The sequence below is a fragment of the Cucumis sativus genome, chromosome 3, assembly GCF_000004075.3.
Source record: "Cucumis sativus cultivar 9930 chromosome 3, Cucumber_9930_V3, whole genome shotgun sequence".
Classification (NCBI taxonomy): Eukaryota; Viridiplantae; Streptophyta; class Magnoliopsida; order Cucurbitales; family Cucurbitaceae; genus Cucumis; species Cucumis sativus.
This window is the reverse complement of record NC_026657.2, coordinates 1,146,882-1,172,328: the sequence shown is the minus strand read 5'-3', so window position 1 is coordinate 1,172,328 and position 25,447 is coordinate 1,146,882. Positions and strand designations below refer to the sequence as shown.

The 25,447-nt window shown below is 33.6% G+C and overlaps 3 protein-coding genes across 6 annotated transcripts; 1 reads left to right on the top strand and 2 right to left on the bottom strand.

Annotated features, from left to right (window-relative positions):
* Window positions 1-116: 116 nt before the first annotated feature.
* LOC101207192 (alpha,alpha-trehalose-phosphate synthase [UDP-forming] 5) lies at window positions 117-4,632 on the bottom strand. Of its 4 annotated transcripts, none has more exons than XM_011652035.2 (5): window positions 4,297-4,619; window positions 4,092-4,191; window positions 1,791-3,868; window positions 1,272-1,545; window positions 117-795 (listed from the first exon to the last, which is right to left on the bottom strand). In XM_011652035.2, the coding sequence occupies exons 3-5, from the start codon at window positions 3,782-3,784 to the stop codon at window positions 469-471; spliced, it is 2,595 nt and encodes an 864-aa protein (XP_011650337.1). In that variant the 5' UTR covers window positions 3,785-3,868; window positions 4,092-4,191; window positions 4,297-4,619; the 3' UTR covers window positions 117-468. The 4 variants fall into 4 exon arrangements, with proteins under 4 accessions (XP_011650337.1, XP_011650338.1, XP_004148747.1 ...); XM_011652036.2 differs by having other exon boundaries at window positions 4,092-4,186; XM_004148699.3 differs by lacking the exon at window positions 4,092-4,191 and having other exon boundaries at window positions 4,297-4,620.
* Window positions 4,633-12,565: 7,933 nt separating this feature from the next.
* On the top strand, window positions 12,566-17,769 carry LOC101207437 (heat stress transcription factor A-1d). The gene is made up of 3 exons (XM_004148700.3): window positions 12,566-13,153; window positions 15,891-17,208; window positions 17,392-17,769. Exons 1-2 carry the CDS (start codon window positions 12,872-12,874, stop codon window positions 17,163-17,165), a joined length of 1,557 nt encoding a protein of 518 aa, XP_004148748.1. The 5' UTR covers window positions 12,566-12,871; the 3' UTR covers window positions 17,166-17,208; window positions 17,392-17,769.
* A 1,292-nt stretch (window positions 17,770-19,061) lies between these two features.
* Window positions 19,062-23,824, bottom strand: LOC101207682 (syntaxin-22). The gene is made up of 7 exons (XM_004148701.3): window positions 23,305-23,824; window positions 21,639-21,732; window positions 21,339-21,478; window positions 21,002-21,076; window positions 20,237-20,394; window positions 20,058-20,158; window positions 19,062-19,474 (listed from the first exon to the last, which is right to left on the bottom strand). Exons 1-7 carry the CDS (start codon window positions 23,493-23,495, stop codon window positions 19,409-19,411), a joined length of 825 nt encoding a protein of 274 aa, XP_004148749.1. The 5' UTR covers window positions 23,496-23,824; the 3' UTR covers window positions 19,062-19,408.
* Between the last annotated feature and the right edge of the window lie 1,623 nt (window positions 23,825-25,447).

Here is a 25,447-nt window from a genome sequence, read left to right as displayed (position 1 = left end):
TAACCCAACGAATAACAATCAATATCTCGTTCAACAACAAGAAAAAGAACGAGGAAAAATCACTTTGATCCATAAAATTTACATCGACTCAACTGTCCAATTCCAAAACCAAGATATGAAACAAATGTCAAACCTTAGGGACTAAAAGATGTAATTTATCGTATTTCGTTCGGTTCATAAACAAAATGGGTGAGTAGAAACTGATGAAATGCATTACACAATTCCACCCAATATCAGTCAAAACTACATACATTAATGCAAGAACAGCAGAAATGTTTAGTTTTCTCCTAACTCAAATGGCCATGGACAGAAGAATTGCACCAATAGTAAAAACATCAAAATATTTGATCCTTTCATAGGCCCCTCAAACACCAAAAACAGAGACTTTTGAACACAGCTAACTTCATATACACAACAATAACAAAGGCCTTTTCAGGTTTTGAGGAGAGAATTGGGCAAGATTCCTACTTATTTACTCTCTGCAATTACCACTCTACGAGCCGTCGTCTGCGGAGCAGCTCTAGTGGCGTGCTCAGACGCGTGGGTAAGACCCTGTAACATTCTCAAGATTTCGTGTGTGTCTTCCAAGTAATACCTGGCCTTGCTCGGTTTCTGGCCAACGGTGCAACCGAACACTTCGGCACCTGGGGAAAGGCTGGCTTTTGCATTCATTATCACCTCGAACATGTCCTCATCTGACCTGTCGTCTCCAATGCACAGAACGAAATCGGGAAGCATTCCCTTCTCCTTCATTGTTTGCAAGAGATATTCTGCTACAATGCCCTTGTTTACACCCTGCCATTGTGTTACAAAAACCAGAAAAGAACCATCACGCCTAAGAAACAAATTTCTCATTCCATAGAATTCTACATCCATTAAACAATCTCATTCTCTCTTTTTTTTCCCGAACAACAACTTGCAGAATCAAACAATCCCGTCCCATAGCTCATCAATTTTGTATATTCTTCCCGTTTCATAATTGAATGCAAATGGTTTGAAATCTCAAAATAAGATCAGTCTCGTAGAAGATTTGATCTCAAACATTCTTTGGCCTACAACTCAAATTCTGAATATCAGCAAGTTTTTAATTGGATGATACATTTCCCAGTTACCTGACTTAACACGTTTGCTATCTCCTTTAACTTTTCATCATTTTGTGCTTTGATAAACAATAAAATTCAGGTGTTGCCATGGAACCCAATACATAAAAATTGTTAACCTCTCTTTCAGTTATGATATGAAATTGAAATTTTTATGATAAAAAGACTAACCTGAGGTTTGACTTCTACAATGTGTTGGCCACTCTTGACAGAAACGGGTTCATTGGCTAGAACACTTTCAAGGTGATCTAAAAGTTCCTTGGCCTGGCACGATCCGAAATCAGGATCCGCATAAAGATAGTTCCAAACAAGCGCACTCTCTTTTGTTTCAATTGTAGAGCCATCAGTTGTCTCAGTATACAATTGCATAACGGGTTCTGCAATCTGTTTCCAGTCAAAATCGGTCACAGCTACACATGTCTCCCAATCTGCATTTTGATTTGGCCTGAAACATATGTCATCAAAGTCACAAAACCTGATAAGATTGGATCAACCCGAAACTTTTACAAGTAACTCAATGAAAATTTACATTACAGCAGTTCAATAGCAAAGAAGATTCTCACTTTACACTCTTCCCACTTTGTGCAATATTATAAGGGCATATAAACAACATAGTAAAATCAAAGCACCATTGAGAATCTATAGTACAACAAATTGGAAGAAATAAGGATTAAGCGACAGCAATATTACCTAAGATAAAAACCATGTTCTGCAGCTAGTCCAAGCTTTTCGCATGGTGAAAACCATTCAGTCAAAGTTTTTCGGTCCTTCCCACTAACAAGGAACACAACATTTTTAGGATCTTTACACAAGTTGTTTAAGATTCCAAGGGCTTCTGAAGTTGGATTCATGCTAATTGATCCAGGAAGCGTCATGATACCATCATAATCTAACAAAATTGCTCGGTGGCCTGTTCTCTTATACACTGAAACAATATGATCAACTGAAAGCTTCCTAAAATCTGGATCCAGGGCAATAACCCGAAATCCTAAGCCAAAACCTATGCCCCAGCACCTCCTCATTGAATGGTCTCTACACGCCCTGCCCAGATCCTGCAGAAAGCTGCGTGCCCAATATGCCACATCATGTGTGCTAACATACCTATAATGCTTTTCATGTCGCAATTGCTTTTCTGCCTCGGGGATTACCAGTGCAGAATCCATTGCTTCGGTGACAGCTTCAATATTCCATGGGTTAACCCGAATAGCTCCACTGAGAGAAGGGGAACACCCAATAAACTCAGACAAGACTAACATGCTCTTCTTTGCAGTTGAAGGATTTAGCCCAAGAACATCGTCAAGCTTCTCATTGCCTTGTCGACATATAATATATTCGTAAGGTATAAGATTCATCCCATCTCTCACTGCAGTAACAAGGCAGCACTCAGCAATTGCGTAGTAAGCGATTCGCTCGTAAAACTGCAAGGGAGTGTTTATCAAAACAACAGGCTCGTATCCTGGCCTTCTGAATGTTGTGTTGATTCTATCCACTGTTGCAGTAGTTTCAGCCACAACCTCCTGTACATCTTTGCCTCTGCCTCTTGCAGGGTTCGCAATCTGTACTAACACAGCTTTACCCCATCTCTCAGGGTGTTGTCGGAGCAATTGTTCAAATGCCAAAAGTTTCAAGCTGATCCCCTTAAAAATGTCCATATCATCAACCCCAAGCAAAACAGTTTGACCCTTGAACCGGTCTTGCAGTTCTGCGACTTTAGATACAGTCTCAGGGAGATTCAAAACATTTTGGAGTTGGCCTATATGAATACCAACAGGAAGAATCTTAATACTCACGGTACGACCATAGTATTCAAGCCCGATGTAACCTCGCTTAGATTGGTAAGACAGACCAAGCATTCTGCTGCAGCAAGACAAAAAATGCCTAGCATAATCAAACGTATGGAAGCCAATAAGATCAGAGTTCAATAGTGCCCGAAGAAGTTCATCTCTAACGGGAAGTGTTCGATAAATCTCAGATGAAGGAAATGGACTGTGTAGGAAGAATCCAAGTTTCACTCTGTTAAACCTCTTCCTCAAAAATGTTGGCAAAACCATCAAATGGTAATCATGAACCCAAACAAAGTCATCATCAGGACTGATCACTTCCATAACTTTATCTGCAAATATCTTATTCACTGAAAGATACGCTTGCCAAAGAGACCGATCAAATCGGCCACCAAGATCCGGGGACAGAGGAAGCATATAGTGAAACAGTGGCCATAAATGTTGCTTGCAGAATCCATGATAAAATTTACTAAAAAGCTCCGGAGGAAGGAACGTCGGGACGCACTTGAATCGGTCCAAAAGAGTTTGTGCAACATCGTCTTGCTCCCTTGGATCAACCTCCTCTCTAAGACAACCAATATAAATCACTTCCACATCTTCTCCGAGCCCATCTTTAAGCTGTAAAAGAAGTGAATCCTCATCCATACTAAACTCCCAGTCTCCATTCTCGTCTCGATTCGCTCGAATAGGGAGCTGATTTCCAACAATGATCATCCGGTCTTGTGACACCGACGAAGGGGCATCCGAGCCAGTGCTGTTACAGCTATCATCATCAAGCTCAGACAAGACACCAGCCACAGTGGCCACTCTAGGAAGCCTCTTCCTCTCTCGGCCAAGGCCAAAAGTTGGGGAACAACCACCAGAAGCAAGCTCTAACAAGTTAGAATAAGACCTCGAAACCATAATAAGATCTCCTATAACACACCTCTCAAATAAACAGCAACAGCGACAAAAACTACAGAGACAAAAGATCAAGCTGCTTCAAACCTACACAACAAGCAGAACCAAAATAAGCCAACAGATTCAATCAAATATACACATCTCTCTTCCAGCTTTATAGACAACAAAGATCTAGTCTAACAAAAAAATATATATAAAAAATATCCAAAACAAAATTCCCGACATGATAAATGACTTCGAACTAATTTTGGAAACACCCCATCAGCTAAACCTGACCAAAGAAAAGCTAGCAATAATTGATTATTATTACCTCCAACCCGAAATCCGAAAATGGGTAGTTATAATTATGCAGTGAAATTGATCCAAGAGGCGAAACAAGTTCAAATGGGGCAAAAAATCACCTGACTGAGCTGAAACAGAACAGAAGAAAGAGAGATGAAAAAAACCCAGATGGTTGAATTTAGAGAGGGAGAAAGGGAAAGAAACTTTATAGTGGAGAAGAAGAGAAAACCCACCATTGAAAAGAGGGAGATTCCTTTGCTCTTCAACTCGTTTGATTTAGACGACAATGGGTTATGAAGAACTTTTTTTGGGTTTGCTTTTTTACCACTTTCAGAGCTCAACAATGGAAGATCTTCACTGTGAATTTCTTTTTTTCTTTTATTTTTTTGCTTTTCCTTTTTCTTTTCTTGTTTGTGTTGTTGCAGTGAAGAAGAATGAAGGATGATGGGTCTCGGTACAAAGAATTTGATTCCACATGTGGAGAGTGAGGTGATAGATTCTTATTTCTTACACGCGAGTGAGAGAGAGAGTGAGTAAAAAAAAATAATACACTTGGAAACCACAATTTCAGCTTCGGTCTTGCTCTATATTTTATTGCTTTTTCAACGCTTTCATTTCCATTCTTCCTTTTAGTCTTTCAAAGGTTTTCATATCAGTTCCATTGCAGATTTTCTTTCTAAAATTATATCAACTTTAAGCTTTAATTTTAAAAAGTATTTTTACAAAATTTCAAGTCTTCTTAGCTGCCGGTAATTATTCATGTCGAATCTAAATTGTGTTCTTGCCTGTCTGGACGAGTCTTTTATGTGTTTGACCTTTTATGCTTTTTCTTATATAGTTTCGATCTTTAAAATGATATGTGTGAAAGATATTTATATTGGTGTAATATTGAACTTACCCCACTTTGATGTTTAAGTTAGTGTATATAAAATATATAGTTCCGCTAAACATACATAAGTAAGATTATAGCTCTCATTTAGAGGCTTATATATTCTTTAACTTGAGAGGTCGATGTAATTTCACTTGTGATATCATTCCTTTAATACTTGTCTCCGGTTGCATGTAGTATTGATGGTGCTTAGGATTGCAGGAATCGAGGTTTGTTTAATTAACTTCAATGTAACATTGTTTCTTAACAGTGTCTATATATGGCTAGTATTTAATTTATACTTTACGAGGTGAACAATATAATTAATTTAAATAATCATTACTACTAGTTATTAAATATAAATATATCATTTCAACTCATTAAATTTTAATTAATACATTTGTGATTAATATTTTATATTATCAGCTATTTAATATAAATTTTCATTATTCTAACAAAAATGTGATAGAAAAATCTATTATATTAAACCGAAGAAAGCATTATTGGTTCACCATCTTCGACCCAACAAGAATGGATATGCCGAAGGAACTATGGTGGTTAGCCAATTTGTGAGTCACCCTCTTATAACTTAATTGAGACTTACAATATTTGATCTTGCACTAAAAGACGAACACTTTGGACGAACACTTTGAAGAGCGAAACCATAAACCCTAAACCAAAATATTGAAGAAAAAGAATATGAAATAAAAAAATTAACAACTTTTTTAATGCGTCCAGCTCCACTTAAACATTATTAAATACGAGGTTTTCAATCATTCTCAAGGTCACCAAGTATGCCATAACTTATCCTCCTTACGCTCATAAACAACTATGATCAATCATCTGCTCACAACCATCACACGTCTAAATCTATGAAATAACATTAATTATCTCATAATCTAAATGTGAACTATTACTTCTGATAAGTATAAGGTCTATATTACGTTGATGGATTTATATAGATATTTAAATAAATAGAAAATGATGTAAAAGTAAAATTTTGAAAGTTGTATTTATTAAAATTTTTAATTAATAATTGTACTATTTTTCTTTTAATTAAATCTAGACAACTAACTCGAATTTTAAAACAAAGTATGGTATAGTGATGTATGAAAATAGAATTATATAAGTTTAAAATTTGAATGAATACAATCATTAGTTTGATTTTTATTAACTAAATAAATTATTTTACTTTTTAAGCTTAAAAATCAATTCACTTTTTTAAGCTAACTAATGATTCGAGTAGTTGAGTAGTTCGTATTGAAAAAACAGGGTTAAATCTCAAAAATCCTTGTTGCTTTTTCGATGTTTCCTTACGTTAAACGAAACTACACCTTGTAAATATTGTGTACTCCATAAAATGTTATTGACATCTTTTGTAATTTTCAAAAGTCATGAGTACACTATTTGACTATTAAAATTTTAGTATTATTTGACACGAGATTGAAATTTAATATCTCACAACATATAAAATACAATTTTCAGATGTCCAATGAATTCATTGTTCTTTTTTTAAAAATAACTAATAGGTAATGAATTTATTAAACTCAAAATATTACTTTGTAATATACGTGATCTTTTACCTTGTTTAAACATAATTGTAACTACTTGAAGTGAGAAACAAAACAATATTTTCAGTCAAAATCAAACCCATATATAAACGATATAACTCAAAATGAATAATTATCCTAAGCAAAAAACACTATTTCATTGTTCAAATATATCTCTAGTGTTTTGGTTCACGTATGATTTATTAATGTCTCAACTCTCTCCATTACTTTTGTTTTTACAAAGAGGAGTCAAATTCAATATTAACCTCAATTAGGGTTTCTTAAATCAACAAATTTAGCACTTAAGATCTCCATCAAACCCAACATTCATTGGTGAACTAAAAGAAAACACAACAATGAATTGGTATTCTATCAGCGCGTGTTCTACACGCTCTAATGGAATATTAATATTGCAATCACTTAGGCAACAAAATTAAATTTTTATGTTTATCATCAATGCCCATGCTTGCTCTATTTGAATTCATTTAAACATATATTATATATATATAATGTTTGTTTTTCCTTATTTTAATTAGTTTAAAAATAACTTTTTCTTTTCTTTTAGTACTTGAAAATGGCAATTACTTACATGACATCATCCATTTTCTTAAACAATAGTTTTAGTGGGTTCTTGAAGTCATCATTATTTCAATGATGTCTTGTGCCATCTTAATCTATAATTTATTATATAATCTTGCTTCACAATGTTTGTGTTAAATAATTAAAGTTTATCCCAATTATTGGTTTTTTAATCTTACCTTCCCTTTCTTTTCATCCATTTATGGTACCTATGTAAAGTTAACTATTTGATAATAATATACAAAATTAAAGATCTTTCAACACTTTTAAAATGTTTGTTACATGAATAAAAATCGAGGTCTTGTCTAAACACCATCTATATGCTACTAATTTTTCTTAAAACTTTATAAAAAATAAATAAATCACTGTATTTTCTAAATTATAATTATACTATGAAAAAGATCATATATTCTTTGATATGTCTATTGCAATATAAAAAAAGTGCTATAAATATTTCATATGTTGACGTTTTCTTGGTTGAAAATGTGATTTGACTTTCTTTAGGCAATTTTGGAAAAAAGAAAAAGATTTTAAATATTCGTGTAAATGCGGTGAGTTACAGCCTCCAAATGGTCGCGTGAGATTAGAACCGTCAATGGATTAATCATTTGAGTTTCGTACGTATTTTAAATAGTGCGTTGGTTAAATTAGAAAGCCACGTGGCTAATGATGGGGGCGTAGGCTAGTACGACTCGGGTCCACGCAATCAACGATCAGCAAACATTTTTAAATGCCACGTTTCTCCACTACGACGCCATCTGTCTTCAACAGCATGCAATTTGTTTTCTTCGTTTTACTTCTTCAAAATTACCTTTTCACCCCTCGGTTTAGGGTTTAAATATAGTTTTTATACCCAATAATAATAATAATAACTAATACAATGATATCATTTGCTATGGTTGATAAATATTTTGTTAAGTTTTTTTCTATAATAAATAGTTTGTATTTTTGTTTATTATTTCTGAAAAACCCCTTCATTTTTTAATATAATTTAAAAAATATGACTATTTTATTCTATTCTATGATTATTTTTAAAATGTACATAAGGTAAAGATTAAAATATGAGTTAAAATAGTTAAAAGGATCATAATTGAGTTGATAAAAACTTTGAATTACTGATTTCGAGATCACATACTGTGGATTCCTACTCTACCTATTGTCATAAAAAATAAAAGAAACTCGTGTACCAACATTTAGAAAACACACGTATCAAAATTAACTTAGCAAAAACATTATTTAAACAAATACGTATAAAGAAAAAGAAAATATTCACGTAATATCACAGAGTTTTAAATTACATTACTAATAGAAGTTGATGACATTGATATATTTCTCAATATATTTTGCAAATATTTGTATTAATTTGGTAATTTAAATTATTGTTTATCGTTTTGTTTCATTATTTTCACTAAAAAAGAAAAAGGAAAAATATGAATCAAATAGTTCCAATAAACTGGAGCTCGAAGTTCAATGTGGATGGGCACGTGGGAGACCACCCAAAGGCTGTGAATTATTATTATTTTATCTTATTCAAGTCTATCAACATTATAGAAATTCGTGTTACATTAAATTATTAATGTTGCTTCTAATCTATGATTCAAAACGGTTTCCCCAAAAACCACAAACATATAATATTTCTCTACTACTTTTTAGCTTATATTCTTTATTTCACCTATTTTGTATTCATTTTCTTATATTATTTGTTAACCATCCTCATATTTTATAATAGTATACATTAGGCTACATTATTACTACTTTAATTAACCTGTTCTTAACAAAAAGTAAACACACACACATATATATATATATATATAGTTTTGGAGGTTATTTATGGAGATTCCAACAAAGAAAAAATTATTATTTTATTGATTGTATAGTAGGTGTTATATGATGTATAAGAACTCATTTGTAAGCTTATTCTCAAATAAGAGATGAATATTCATTTTGTAGATGGTGCAAAGATGATCTATTTATGGCAGTGTTTTAGTCTTTCAATACTTTAAAGGAAATGGAATTTTCTACTCTAAACGAAATGAACTTTTCTTGCCTGTGATTCTTGTGAACGATAAGGGCTCAATCGATCTCTTTATTACGAGTCTTTTAAATTAAAGTCTACTTCTTCTATTTGTAGAGTTATTTAGACTATGTATGGACTTGGACTTGGTTAGCTTGGCCAAATTTTCGAACTTTGATCAAGGGCTAACTTAGTTTTGAGTCTAATCACTACGTAATATAAACTTCTAGAAAACATCGTTGAAATGACACCCAAAGTAAACTATTTTAGATTTAAAAATTTATTGTAAAGGATAAAATTGTGGATAGATATTTTATCGACGTCTACGAAATTTTATATTTTATAAATATTTTAAATTATTATATTATATTTTAAAATGTTTCTTTAAATTTTAATAGATTTATACTAAGTTTCAAAATTAAACTTATGGTTGAAACTAATATTACTTTTTTTCTTTGTAAACAACAAATTTGGTACATTTTAACTCAATTCAACCATATAAAAAAATTATATGACTTTTTATTAAACACATACATACACATATATATACATAAGAATTTACTGCTGTGCTGATCTATTTTTTTAAAATTAGTTAAGCTTTTATTAATTTGAGTTAGTATTTAAATAAAATAATTACAAAATGGGTTTATTATTTTTATTTTGTATAGATGGAATTTGATCTATAGTCAAATGTCACTCAAACTTCCATTGATTTATAGTTGGCATATTTCAACTATATATTAAGAATAAATCAATGTATGGCCAATAGCTTATTGGAGAAAGAATAAGGTTGAAATTTGAACCTTTATGTGTGATTAGGTCAACCAATTTTCTTAAGCATATGTTTGATTGAATGACATCGAATCAAAAACTTTCTTTTACACACTTTTTCTATACATCTGAGTTTTTTTCACAATGAGCTACATTAATTTTTTTAACTCACAGCTTGATGCTACAACATTTTTTTTCACTGCTTCGTTGTAGTTACTCACATACATGTGAATAAGTCATAAACATAAATGTTTCTCAATTTGAGTCACATGCGTCTAAATATAGGCTAAGAGATCAAAATAAAAAAGGCTACACTATTATGTTGGTAACATGAACCATAAGAAAACACATTTATTGCTCTATATAGGTCCATGTGATATAATTGGATAATAACTAGAGGAGTACGAGCTATGTAATTTTACCAATAGTACATAGTTTAACTATATCTGGGTGTAAATATATTCGTTGAGGTTTAGCAAAATATTAGAAGTGCGTTTTGTCCTACACGTTAAAAAAGTTCAAGAAAGTGATGAACTCCAAACACTATAATATTATCTCATTAAGAATACTTTAAGCTCAAGTGTGCTAACTCTAGTTAAATTTTATTTTGAATTCTCGTTTAAGAGTGACATTAATGGGGTTTGAAGATTATAGTTTTGTAATTGAGACCTGAAAAAAATTATTTTATGTGATTATTGTAACAAATTTCTTTCTAGTAGGTTGTGGTTATTTTCGAAGTTTGGAAATTCTCTTGTATTTTTCTACGGTAGTGAAGTTTTTTCCTACATTATCATCAACTAAGACTAAGAGACTATAAGTTTAAATATCACGATCTTTATGTATATATATATTAATTCACCTACCATTTATATACATAATTAAGAAGTTCCCTCTTGTGGTGACATTGTTTTCCTTTTTGTCACTTCATATTGTGGTAAGCGTGTGATTTAATAATTGTGGTGTTCCCACTAATTAAATTAATACAAGTGATGGAAACATCATATCAACATTCAATATAAAATAAGTGTAACTATGTGGAGAGTGCTTTATGGTGCGTATGGGAATGATCAAAATAAAAAAGACACTGACTTATGAAGTTATGCGCTAAAACATCAGTTTACCATGAAATCTTTAACTAAAAATCAAAATCTCTAAATTATTATAACTAATTATCTTATTTAGGCATCTCACTTTAAAAATTCAAAAACTAAAACAAACACTTTTAAATATTTAGAAACCAAAATAGAATGAGATAATTTAAACCTTTTAAAAACATGTAGTAGAGTTAAAGCTTCTTACATCATACCACAAACAATAACATTCATGAGATTTATCTACTCCATTCCTAATTCAATCGATATATAAATAAACAGACCATTATGCTTGATTTTTTCTTTAAATTCTCACTAATGATAGAAACATCTCCTAGTTAGAGTATAACATAGAAAGTAATTTAAATTTTGTTCTTACCCTCAATAATTGATTATTAAAATATATGTAACCAAAGTTTGGAAATCTTGAAGAGCAAGAAAAAAGATATAAAGAAAATATGTTGGGCCCATGAATATGATGGATTTAAATTGATACATCAAATTAAACATTAAATAAAAACCCAACTCTTAATAAAGACAAAAGTGGCAACATCTTAAGTTCTAACATCAAATTGCAAGTTTCTATTAATGATGTAGGAATCTTGGTCCAACTTATCAATCAAATTAATTAAGAAAAAAAGAAAACCCAACTACCAAACCATTTGAATAGTAGGAGTATGTAAGAATTTTAATTTTTCTAAATAGTTATTTATTTAATTTGTTATCATTTATATTCTCTAAGACATTTTAAAATTGTAACGCATTTCTTTAATTCATTAATATGTGAGACAAATTTGACTTCTTAATTTAATACATTAGGTTTAGTAGGTCATAACAAAGCCCTTTAAAATAAAGCACTTTAAAATTAAGCAATGAAATAGTTTTAACTTTTAAGATTAGAAATTTTTTTTTTTAAAAAAAAAAAATTGACAAAGTGTTTAAATTATTTTCATGACTAAATTGATTACGTTTTTAAAAAATATGAATATTCGTCATTTTCAAAAAATAAAAATAAAAAGAAGAAAAATGTCCAGAAACATAGCTAATCATAATTGGGCTCAATTTGACAAAAATTGATCCGTGTTAGGCCCAATGTTTAGTTTCATCAGTGGGGTCTAATCTCAAAACTTAGGCCCATATTGATCGTGGGCCGAAAGCCCAATAATGGACGAAATACACTAAAGTACTAATTTATTTTGGTTTTTATGTAAAACAATTCCAATTGTTGGGTAGGGTGATTGCTCTAAGGAGTGTTTAGTGTTTAGTGATGAGTAGATGGATGAGTTTGTAACCTAATGTATTCAAAACTCATGTTTAAATAAATATTTTGGGCTCAGTGGTTATACAAAACTCATTTTATTTTGAACTATTTTCAATCAATTAATCATGAAGTATGATAATTTTTTGTTTTGTCTTCGATTACTCTGTGTTTTTTTTAACACTCTTCTAATTTAAGTAATTACGGTAACACTCTACTCCTCTGGTTATTTATTTACTTCTAGGAAACAAAAACGTATGCGTATATAATTTTGAGTATTAAGCATCGCCTCAAAATAAGAATGGATGGTCAAAACAATGACACGACGTCGTCGGAGGTCAACATTTTTCAAGACGGCGTCGTTTAATAGTTTGGATTTCCATTTAGGGCAAGTCGGTCAGCTTCGTCTTCGTTTCGGTGTCTAGTCCGTACGACCACTCTCATTTTCAGTCTCTCTGTAAAATCCTCCTTCAATCTCTCATCCGCCATTTCTTCTTCATTCTTCACCTCCAAAACCCTCATATTCTTCTCATTTCATCTTCAATTCGAACCCCTTTTACCTCCTGAACATGGGATTTCTCCGTTTCTCACATTTCCAAACCCTAATTTTCTGATTCTCTATTTTCTGTTTCAATTGTTTGTTATTTCTTTTTGTTCTTGTGTTTCTTGACCCTGAGATGGACGGGACTGCTAATGGCTGTGATTCTGGATTGGCTTCCGGGAGTGGAAACTCTCATCCGACGGTTCCGGCTCCTATTACTAATTCTAGCGCGCCTCCACCGTTTCTGAGTAAGACATATGATATGGTGGATGACCCGGCTACCGATGCGGTTGTGTCCTGGAGCCCTACCAATAATAGTTTTGTGGTTTGGAATCCGCCTGAGTTCGCTAGGGATCTTTTGCCCAAATACTTCAAGCATAATAACTTCTCCAGTTTCGTCAGGCAGCTCAACACTTATGTATGATATTCTGCTTACTTTTATTCCATATTTTGAAGTTTTATGTTGAATTAAGAATTATTTGATTTAGTTTGATCTTTGCAAATTGTTAGTGTTTGATGGAGTGCTAATGAGATTAAGATTGAAATTAATTATGGTTAATGGCCATCGGGTTGATGTTTCGTTAAAACGGTGGATGCTAGGAATCGATTGAATTCGTGGGATGGAATTGGTAGTCTGCGTTTTATGTTTTAGGTTGCTTTTTTTTAAGGTGCGTTTGTTTTGTCGTCTTGAATGTGTGGTCTTCTTTGTAAAATAATTTAATGTTTAGGGTGGGTGTTTTCTCTAGGGTTTTTGAGATGATTTTAGACTCTAGGTACATCAAGAGCTGTATATTAGAAGCATGGGCTTTTGGTAGAATTTGTGGGTTTGAGAATTCCGAGTGCTGGTGAATTCGCATAATATACTTGCATGTGTCAATGTAGGGGTCACTATTCTTGGGCAGTCCGTCATTCTTTTGATAGTTTTGTAATAGGCTTCATTGATTTGTTACTGTTGTGTGGATGACCGTTCCGCCCTTAGTTTTAGTACATGGGAAATACAGCAGTTGTCTTTGGTCATTTTTTTTCTAGAAATGGAAACAAGACTTCCATTGGAAACAATGAAAACAAGAAATGCATCAAAGGTAAGAGAAAATATTACAAATAGCTCAAACTTAATCATTCATGGAAAATAAGGCCAAGCAGAAGAACTCTAATTACTATGCACGGGCGGAAGTTTGCTTCTACCCATTGGGATAGTTTTTTTTGTAACACACTGGATGGGTTTTATCGTATATGTACTTTCATCCCATCGATGAAAGGATTATGTTTTCGATAAAGTTTTACTTCTATAGGGAATGGAGGCAGATCGACTCTTGTTCAATTTGTACCTTCTAATGTCCCATTGTAACAGTTATCTCTGATCAAATTACTTTCTAAGGTAGTTAGATGCTGAAACAGAATAGGGGAACGTTTCCATTGGGATGGACGAAGTAACCAATGGTAGTGGCAGAAATTGTGTTAGTTGGTATGAAGTTTTAAAAACAGGGGTCTTAGTAAAACTCGGCTTTTATTCCTTATGATGATAGTGAGCTAAATGGGGCTTATTTAAGGGGTGGAGTAAGTGGAGTATAATAACCTTATGAGTGTTTGAAGTTCTTGGATAGCTGTTGAGTGGTGGTTCAATCAAAATGTAGAAAATGCCAGTGAAGACAATCGTTCTCTCATCTCTTCTTTCCTCGGATGGTCACTTCAAGATGTTTCCTTAATAAAGATTTCGAAGTTCAAGGAGAGAGAGGGTGGATATGTTATTAAGAAGATATCCCTTCAACTCATATGTGGAAGAACGGACTGTCATCCCGACTGTTCATCTGTCTCTTATTGACTATCTTCGAAGCATCCCCTTGGAATCCTATGAGCAATTATTTTATGAAGATGGATTCCATTTTCTCTTTTATTTTCCTTTTGCTTCAAGTGTTTGGCTAGGAGTCTCCTTGGTTATCCAGTAATTTATTATTAATTTAACTTGATCTTTCAAACAAATTATTTGAAGAGTAGCAGAGCTCAGTTTTAGATTCTGTGCAGTAAAAATTCGCAAGAAAATGTAAATCACTCGAGGAATATGCGTTAAGCAAGGGTATGGGAGATTTGGATAGATAAAAGTTCTGTAAGAGTTTTGTAGCTACCATATTCTTTAAGGTCAACCTAAGATACAAAGGATGCTAGGAAGTGTAAGGTCAGCCTAAAGATACAAAGGATGATGGGGAGTCTATTCTTACTTTTCCTCACATTGGTACGAGTTCTATATTTACTATGTTTTTTCAACTTTAATTTTATTACTATATGTCTTCTTTTGCTCAGGCTAATTTGGTGGCCTTTTTAAAATTTCTCCTAAATATCAAGTGTAGAAGTTGACGCTCCAGTTCCTGTAGTGTAAATATATGTTCAGTTATCTGGTGATATTAAATGGGCTTTTCCTAGCATAATAGGGAATTTCATTTAAGGATGGAAAGTTTCTTAAATATTAGGTTCTTCTTCCACATGGTGAAATACTTAAGTTTTCTTTTTTAAAAATAAAGAAATAAAGGGAAACTGGATCTCATTGATAGCTACATTGGTCATGGTGCTACACTGCAACTACGAAAAGAAATGGAAAGATAACTCAAAGAAGAGGAAAGATAAAAAAAACACCAAATTCCAGCTCCTGACTAGGAATTTTGCAAGATTTTCCCTTGTCATCAACCAAGTCTCCTAGAAGAGAGCATGAGCCACGTTTTCCTTCTATAATTTCGTAGTTTGTTCTCTCAAATTGTATACCTCCTATAAGCAAACTTAAACTACCTCTTGGATCATTTCCCCATGAAGATGGAAGACCCTAAAAACGTTAAAAGTTCCACAGCAGATGGCGACGTTTCATTAATTTTGGTGCTTTATTTCTAAGTATGCTTACATAATAGACCAAGAGGAAACATTTTGCTGTGTTTGGCTTTCCAAATAAACCCATCAAGGGTAGTAGGAAGTGTAGCATCTCCCTCGATGAAATTGTAGAGCAACTTCACAGAGAAAGTATTAAATAAGAGCACTCATAGTTGCAGTTCCTTTCTGTGTAAATACGTGTCCAGTTATCTGTTTTCCTTTAATGTTCATTCTTTTTGCTTACCCACACGTTTCCAGTTTGATTCCTCCAATGTACTTGGTTGTTTATATTGTTTAACCAGGGATTCAGGAAAGTTGATCCAGACCGTTGGGAATTTGCTAACGAAGGCTTCTTAAGAGGTCAGAAACATCTGCTTAAGAGTATTACCCGGCGAAAACCTGTCCATGGGCAAAGTCAGCAACAACCACAGCAGTCTCACGGACAAAGTTCCTCAGTTGGAGCTTGTGTGGAAGTTGGTAAGTTTGGTTTGGAGGAAGAGGTTGAGAGGCTTAAAAGAGACAAAAATGTACTCATGCAGGAACTTGTGAGACTGAGGCAGCAGCAACAGACTACTGACAACCAGCTGCAAACTATGGTACAGCGTCTACAGGGGATGGAGCAGCGACAACAGCAGATGATGTCATTCCTTGCCAAGGCTGTGCAGAGCCCTGGCTTTTTGGCTCAGTTTGTGCAGCAGCAAAATGAAAGTACTAGACGCATAAGTGAGGCTAATAAAAAGCGAAGGCTAAAGCAGGATGGAATTGCCGAGTCTGATCATTCTCCTGTTCCAGATGGGCAAATTGTGAAGTATCAACCTCTCATGAATGAGGCAGCAAAAACAATGCTGAGGCAGATAATGAAAGTGGATACTTCACATTTGGAACCATCGAACCACAATACCGACAATTTTCTAATTCGTGATGGTTTGCAATCGCAGTGTGCAGCAATGGACAATGGGAACTCTTCCAGTTCTGTATCAGGCGTGACTCTTCAAGAGGTACCTCCAACCTCATCTTTTAATTCAGTTGCTTCTGGTGTTCCTCATGGCCCCTCAACAACCAAATCAGAAATCCAATCGTCACCTCAAGCTACAAATTCTGACAACATTTCAGCTTCTCCCTTTGCTCTTAACGCCGTGCGGGGTCCAGGGGCACGAGAAGCTTCTTCCTTATCAGTTTCTGAGACAGATGTAATAATGCCTGAGCTTTCCCATTTATCTGAAATGGTGTCTGAGAACATTCTTGATGTTCCTGAAGTGGATTATAGGGTGCCTGAGGCAGGAAATGGTGCATTTATAAGTCCGAATTTTTTGGATGCCAACGGAACTATTCCTATAGATATTGATAACATGTCCCCTGATGCTGACATCGATGCCTTGCTAGATAATTCCAACTTTTGGGATGATTTGCTTGTGCAAAGTCCATGTCAGGATGATGAGGTTGATTTTCTGGTTGGAGGAGGGTTACCAAAGACAAACGATATGCAACTGGCAGAAAATGCATGGGACAAATCTAAACATGTGGATAAACTTACAGAACAGATGGGCCTTCTCACTTCAGAAATTAAAAGGGTTTGAACTTGATCGTCAAATGTAAATTAGTTTCAAATGACCGATTAAGGTAAATTGGAAATGATGAATTCACTTTTAACTTCTGTATTCATAATAATAAGATCGTGCTCTTCAAATACCTCCTTTTTAGCTGCTTATTTCTACACATAGTCAGATGTCCATTCTTACAATATCCAACTTTTTCTTACCTTTATCCATATTTTAGCGATGGTTTCTCAACTTCCTTCTACAGGTTGCCCTTCAATGGTCGTGGAGAAAAGACTTTTGATGGATTAACACCCTCTTTCATATCTTTTGTCCACTTTACGAAGCTATTTGGCTAGAATATTGCGGTAAGGTCTGTAAATACTATAAGCAATGATGTTGACGGTTATCATATTGTCTTCAGATGAATTTTAGATTCTCTCAGCCTCTTGGATTGAAAGAGATGGAATTGAAAGTTATTGATATTACAGGGTTTTGTTACTTTGGAGGCAATAATATCAATTTCGGTTGGTGCCAATCCGTTTTAAGAGCTTTTCGAACAGGATGTTGATTCCCAGTTAATTGTTAGCATCGTACTAATGGTTGATTATAGCAAATGTTATTTTTAGTACATTTTGCCTTTGCATGTGTTCATTCACTTTGGATACCATGAAATATTGTTCAAGAGAGCGTTCTTATAATGATTGATGAGTCTTTTTACTAAAAATTCTAAAAGTCCTGCTAATTTGTTTAGTGTCGGACAAGCATTGCTAATTTGTTTAGTGTCGGACAAGCTTTCTGGAAAGTGCTTAGAAATTTTTGTTTTTGATCTTTTTGCTACGTCATGGTAGAGAAGTTGAGATCTTCACATATTGGGAAGATTTAAAGAAAACTATATATTTTTAATGTTCAAACTTAAATCTAAAATATGATAGATTTTGGACATTAATGCATGGTCACTTGATGTGTTTTCAGCAAATGTAGCAATTATACAGTGGTATGTTTGAAAATTAATAGGCCAATTACTAAAACTAGTAAACCAATCAAAATCAATTAAAAATATACTATATTTACAATTTTCAATAACTGTTTTTTTCTTCCTTTGCTTCTTGAGGAAGGAATTTGAACTCAAAATCTCCTATAAAAAAACAAACAGATAAGCTCGTGTTGACAATTTTCAATTATTATTAGTAAGCCCTTGAACTTACCTTTTAATTTGTTTACTTTCAAGCTAATATTTATTATGATATAATCGTTTTCATGTTAGAAAGATAACAATGTTTTTGGACAAAAACAGTCTTTTCTTTTTCTTTTTTTTTTTGCAAACGAAAATGCTAAAAGTTTTTTAGAGTATGTGAACTAAGATTTCGTTAAATAAATGTGAAGAGTAATTGCAATTCTGGTAATAGATAGCAATTTTAGAGTTATATATTTTTCAAAGAAAGAATTGCAACAAAGAATCTAATAAACTTTGAGAGGTGCGTCTACGCTTTGCTACATTCTATTTTTCGCATTAAGAAAAATTTGCAAATGCTTTCTAATTGAAATACTAACATTTTTAACCATCTAATGCTTAACCATCTAGCAATATTTTTATTTTAATGGACACGCAAAACCTATTAATGGCAATAGAACAATTAGAAACAAAGCTATGGAACAAATAAACCCACACACACATTCTTCATCCACCTTGGTTAAATAGACTAAATGAGGCTGATGATGGGTTTTTGTACCTTTGACTTTGATTATGAATTCATTTTTTTTCAAAGAAAAGAACATCCTGAAAAATCGAATGCCAAACCGATCTCAACCGTAGAGTGAGCAAGGGAGAGAGAGAAAGCTCGGTGTCTCTCCCTCACATTTTACTAGCCAAGATGGAAATGAGGTTAAAATGCTTTGTGTGCAACCGTATAGTAGAGAGGAGGAGAAGAAAAATAATTTTATCAATATAATTGAATAATTTAAAATAGGGAGAGAAAAAAATAAATAAAAAGAAGAAACAAGCACAGGTTGTACACACCCTTTCACACAAACAGAGGTTATAACATTTTCAAACGGAAGAGAGAAATGGTCGACCTGATAGAAGCGATGTGTATACTTCGAAGGCGGGTTCTCGACATAGTATACATAGAGCCCCTTCACAACCCCTTCCCTTTCCCTAGAAGGCAAGGATCTCAAGACACAATTGTAAAACTTTATCAAAAGAAACTAACAGGAGAGAGAATTGATGTTTGCTACAACAGCAGCAAGTTTCTTGAGTCAAGTCAATGCATACTTCTTTCTTTTTAAGCAACAACTATTATGATCACAATGAGGAGGATAATACCAAATATCACCAAAAGTAAGCAAGCCTGTCAATCAAATCAAAACCACAAAATTTTAGACAAGAGAATTCCCCTATGTTCGTTGTTTTTCTCTTCCTGTGATAAAAGTGAAACTAACTCAATCATGATTCAAAACTCCCCCTTCTTGATATTAAGGAGTTGATTATCATTTCGTTGGAAAGGTTTATGTTATGCTTATACTGTTGTAGGGTTCCTCTTGATTAAAGGGAAATTCTCTAACGTGATTGAGGTAGTTTCGAGTTGCACAGTGATATTAAAACCATGTTCCAAATGAAATGAGAAGAGAAGAAATTCAATATTCAATTCATGAGCATGAGATGGATGTTAGGTATGCAAGTTTTGCTTCGATAAATTAAACATAGCTTCAACCAACTTCTAAGAGCTCTAAATGTAATCGGAAGTGGTAATGGGTGTCACTCTCTTCTACCCTCCTATGAGTTTTTGCCCTCCTATCCTAATGCGAACATCAGAACTAAATGAAGACTTTGTACCGTCCGCTAATAGCCCAGGACTTGCAATACAGAGGCACTATAAAAAATAATAAGTATAATAAATTCCTGAAGAGTATAAGGAAACAGTAAGGACTCACCAGAGATGAATTCGATCTTTGTGTCTTTGAAGCTTTTACAAGCTGGGTTGTTCCCTGTGACGTTGCAGCATGTGCCCCCTCTATGTTGGATCCAATATCATCTACAACCGTGGTGATATATACATGAATAACTTGAGCTACACAAAGAATCTGCAACCTTACAAACTAAAGTAACTTACCAATCATGGCCCCCTGTTCATGAACTAGAACTGCAAGATCTTTAAAAATTTCATTCACTTCTCCAATTTGCTGCTGGATTTCATGAATGCCTTGCTCTCTTTCCTCAATTATTGCCTCATTGAAGGCTATTTCATTGTCCAACAGCAAGACCTCTTGCCTGCACACACCATATATCAGAATTAGAAGAAATTCGTGTACCTGGAAAATTGAAATCAAGTTGCTATGTAGGAAAGAGGGAGCAAATTTTAGATAAGTTGTATCTGGCATGGCAGAAAACATTATGCAGCACAGCACATCGCCAAATCCTAAGGAACCTAGGATTCACTATTTGTATTTGACAAGCAAGAAAAGGAAGCTAATAAAAAAAGAGAGTGGTGCCACGATAGTTTCACTCCCTTTTATTACTTGCTAAGAAGAAAAAGAAGCTAATAAGAAAAAAGAGTAGTGCCACGATAATTAGACTTCATTTTATCATTTGCTACTGGTGATTTATGCAGTACTTTGTTTTTTGCAACAAAGTAACACGGAGAAAAAACCCCTAATGGACAAGGGAAAATTAGCTCCTATAAGCAGTTCTTGGCACTATGTGCTTGTATGAAATCATGTTCTTGCATGCTGGGTCCAACTCCAACATCATTTCATCAGTACATAGTTAGAGTATTTGAAACCTATATTCAACAGCATAAACATTATACTTCCCGAAGTTCTTAATATCCCCCAACAAACAATCAGCTAGCAACAAAATGCAGAGAACAAACTGTTACCTCCTGGATTCCACAAGAAGGGCACGCTGTTCGAGATTCTTTTCTGAGCTTGCATCTGCCTCCCAAGCTGTGTAGCTGTATATAGGTTCCAACCAAAACCATAATGCACTTCAATGTTAATAATTATAATAAAGTATTCAAACCAAGGGAAATCAATATTCACAAGTAAATCTGTAATCAACAGATAACTTCGTGCAAATAACTTATAAGGAGCAACCCCACGTGTTTCTTTGGATGAATAGCTTACTCGTTTTCACATCCCTCCTCTTTTGATAAAATGAAATTACTCTTTCTTTATTCTCTTTTAAAGTACATGTTTATAATAAACCAGACATACCTAGAAGGTAGAACAGTTGGGGGAACAAAAGGTGAATATGCTGTTTCCCTCTCGGCTGCAAGTCGTTGAGCCTTCTGAAACTCTTTCAACACTGCTTGAAAATCTTTCGCAAGTTTAGCATCTGCAATTTTCTTGCTGGCCTGCAGAATTATTACATTTGAGAAAGTAGGAGAGGGATAAATTGTCAAGTTACTGATAGATATCTAATGCATTTCATGCCCTAACTCATATTTTCATACTCCGTCCTCATCAATTGGGGGTGGGGGATTCTGGATAGAGGAGTGTTAAGAAGAGTCTTACATTCACTTCAGCATGATGATCTATATCACTGGCTTGTTTAAGTTTAGCAGAGGTGTCTTTAACCAACTGTCCAATATGTAACCTCGTCTTGTGCCTGCAAGGGGGGGAGGACAAACAAAGGATTATTTTTTTTTTTATAGAGGAAACAAAATCAACACAGAAATTGAAGACAAATAAAATTATGATGCCTAAGATAATTGAAAGGCAAATCTAATTACTCAATAATGAGTAATAGTCATATAAAATCATATTTTATTTAAAAAAAAGTTATTTCCAACAGTTCTATGAAGTTAGAAGTTCATAATTATAAATCATTGCATGGACACAACCACCATCATTACAATTTTATAACAATGGCACACGAAAATAAAGAATGAAATTACCATGAGATCCTACGTATTTTGAAATTTCTTTATCTGCATTAAAAAATAAATATTGAAGGGAAAGATGGTTTTGTGTATGCTAGTGAACATATCACAATATCATATTAGAGAAAACAATGCTACAAACCATATAGAACCATACTTGTGTATATCATGTTAAAAGAGATAGAATGTTCGGAGTGAGGAGTCTAGCAGTTCCTTTTTTTTTTTTCTTTTTCTACAAGCCCTACTATTGCAAATTCCATTTATAGTTGTGCTGGCATGAAACTTGTAAAGCAACAATGAAGACAGTGATTAGTTCTTTTTTAAGTCCCTACAGCAACCGAGTGTGAGAAAACCTCTAAAGACCTTTCAAAGCCAAGTGGTATTTCCCCAAGAGTACACAAGAAGAAATCAAACAACTTCTTCCCTGGTTAAATTCTTAAGCAGAAAGCTAAGGTCTGAGGAGACTACTTCAAGGATGATTTGGCATAAAGAAACGAAAAAATATTCAAAGATATGTCCAATTGACCTTGGGGGCTAGAGAATTTGAGCCAATGCAGCTATAGCAATAATTAGGGTGGTTGAGATCGAGAGAAATAGTATGCCTTTTGTATGATGAAATACATAGCATTGAACAAAAATAACATTCATGATGTAGCTTTGAGACAGTTGTTCCTTATCTAATACCTACATCGTTATTCTCATCTCTTAACCCAAGAGGCTTCAAACCACTAGAAGAAACCTTCGTCAACATATGTACACACGCGTACATGAACCCATTAGACGAGGTCGTGGCCTAGCCTCATATGGTTTCTATTACCAAACGAGTGGACTGACAATATCTCAGATAGTTTCTGTTATCTTCCAATACTGCTCCCAACAAAACTGCAGAGAGACAAACACTTAGAGCTCTAGAAACTGGAACTGCATTGAAATGTAGGAATAGGATACCCTTCCCCCAAGGACAAGATGGCCCAGTCCAAACCATGTATATCTCCCATGCAGATCTTCTCGACGAACAGAAATTTCTCCTAGAGAATCCCTTCAGCAGAGGAAAAACAAACGCCGCGGATAACATACAAGACAAAACTATAAAGAAACGTAAAATTTGTACGGAAACAATCAACATGAAGCAAACCACATCATTGAACCCTCGTCAAAGAAAAAGAAGTTAAAAAATTTAACAAACAAATAAAAATTGACAAAATTCAATAATCCATTGAAAACGCGCATGGATGTCATCGACAAATCATACAATTCAGAAACCCTAACAACAGAAAACCAAAAAAAAAGAAACTCACAGCTTCTCGCGTAGCTCAGGCGTATCCTTTGGTGTACCTAAGGTATTAACAAGCCTTTGAAACGTAGCAACAGCAGTATTAATCTGAAATATACCGGAAGCAACAGCTTGCGTAGGATCTTGTTTGCCATTGATGAGGTCTCTCCTCGAAGAAGCAAAGGGGCGACCAGCCTCGATATCTTGAAAGCTCATGTCGCCGATATCCTAACCTTGTCTCCGAACAAATCGATTGAAAACAAAGCAAAATTCAAGAGAGAGAGAGAGAGAGAGAAAAAGAACAAAAGAGATTCTTCCCTGGAAAAGAGGATCGGGAAAGAAATGATGAAGGGGATCGTGTAGAGGAGGATCAGAGGAATCCTCAAATGGGGAAAAGTGGCGAATTAGGGCAATTCGAAGATTGGCCTTAGAGGGAATTCGCAATGAAAGAGGTAAAGGAATTCAACTTTTTAGAGAGAGGAAGAGGCCGACGATGGCGATGATGATGATGATGATGGAGGAGAGAGAAGTTGAATAATGATTTTCTTTTTTATCGAAGAGGTGGGAATGGGTTTTGTTATGATCTGTCGCGCCAACATGATGATGACCTGTACTTCTATACACGTGTGTGGCTCAGATTTGTCCGAAACCGAGAAGAAATCGCACATTTTATATTATTTCTTTTTGTTATTATAATCTTAGCTATTTAATAAAAAACTATATTATAATTCTTTACAATATAAACGTGAAGGATATATATATATTAGTTTCCGAAATTAACTTATGTCGTCCATAATTTACATAATTTTTCGATTCTTATTTATTGTATTAAAAATTTAAAAAAATCATCTAAAATATTAGAAGTTTATTTAAAGTTTTTTTTAAGATTAATTCGATAATTAAAAGAGTATGATAGATTGTTTGATTCTTCTTCTTCAATGGAGCTTATTCTTTACTCATCATCTTCTTCAATTAATTCTTACTCTTCTTATCCAGTACAAAGTTGCATTTCTTTTTAAAATGAGGAGAGAGAGAGAGCAAGGAGATTTTTTATCATAAAAAAGAGAATCAATATCGATGAAGAGGATACAAAGAGCAATAAGTGAGAAGAATTGTGATATCATATAAAGATGAATTAAGGAAGAAGAAGCAAGAAGCAATAGAAAAAATCCCGATTCCTATATCATATAAGTAATTTCATATGGTTTTGACGTAAGTAAAAGATAATATTTCATTTATTCTTAAAATCTTGAGTTAATTTTTATTTAGGTGTCAAGTAAACAAATCGTTACATACCAAAAAAATAAAAAGAACCATAAACATTTGAACGTAAATATGATTGATATTGGTAGAAGTTGTTTAAGGTTAAAAAAAGAATGAGTTGGTGAGTTGGTGGCAATCACCTCTCTTTCGTAATTTCTTCCAATAAAATTTTGAATCCCTTGGATTTACTTTCCTTATCTTTCATTTACTTTTTATTCAACTATATATTTTATGGTTAGTAAACATTGGATTCTACACAAACAATGATATGGGGTTTGGGGGGAGTATTTTGAATTCATTTCAATCATGTTTGTCTTACTAGTTTTAGACTTATATGACGATGCAACGATGTCAAGGTATCATAGGCCATAGCTATTTTTCATAATTTTTTGTTTTTCTTAATCTCTCGAGTCAACACATCGTGGTTGAATCTATTTGTTTGAAGGAGTTGAGTAAACGTCACATTTTTTCCATTTGCAACCAAGGCAATAGATCAATAGCAAAGTTCTTCCCTTTTATGCATTTCATACCCTAAGTTATTTATTGTTGCTTAATTAGTCTAATAATGCTTATAACAATAAACCAATTTGGTTATGGAATTTTCAAAATGTATTTTTTAGTGCCCATCTTTTAAAAACCAAATTTATAAAACTCTAAAAGTATTTTATGCTTCGTTTTTGAAAAATAATTATATAATATTTAAAATTTTAAAAAATAGTTTAGAGATGATATGAATTTTAGAAGCTACTCTCCTAATTGAAAATGATAGAATTATTTAAAATAAAAGTATGAAGCTATTTAAGTGGGTCCTTTAAAACTGTTTTTAGAAACTCATAGACCAAAAAGTTATATTTTGAAAACTCGAACACCAAATGAGTTTATTCTTATAAATTCATATACTAAAA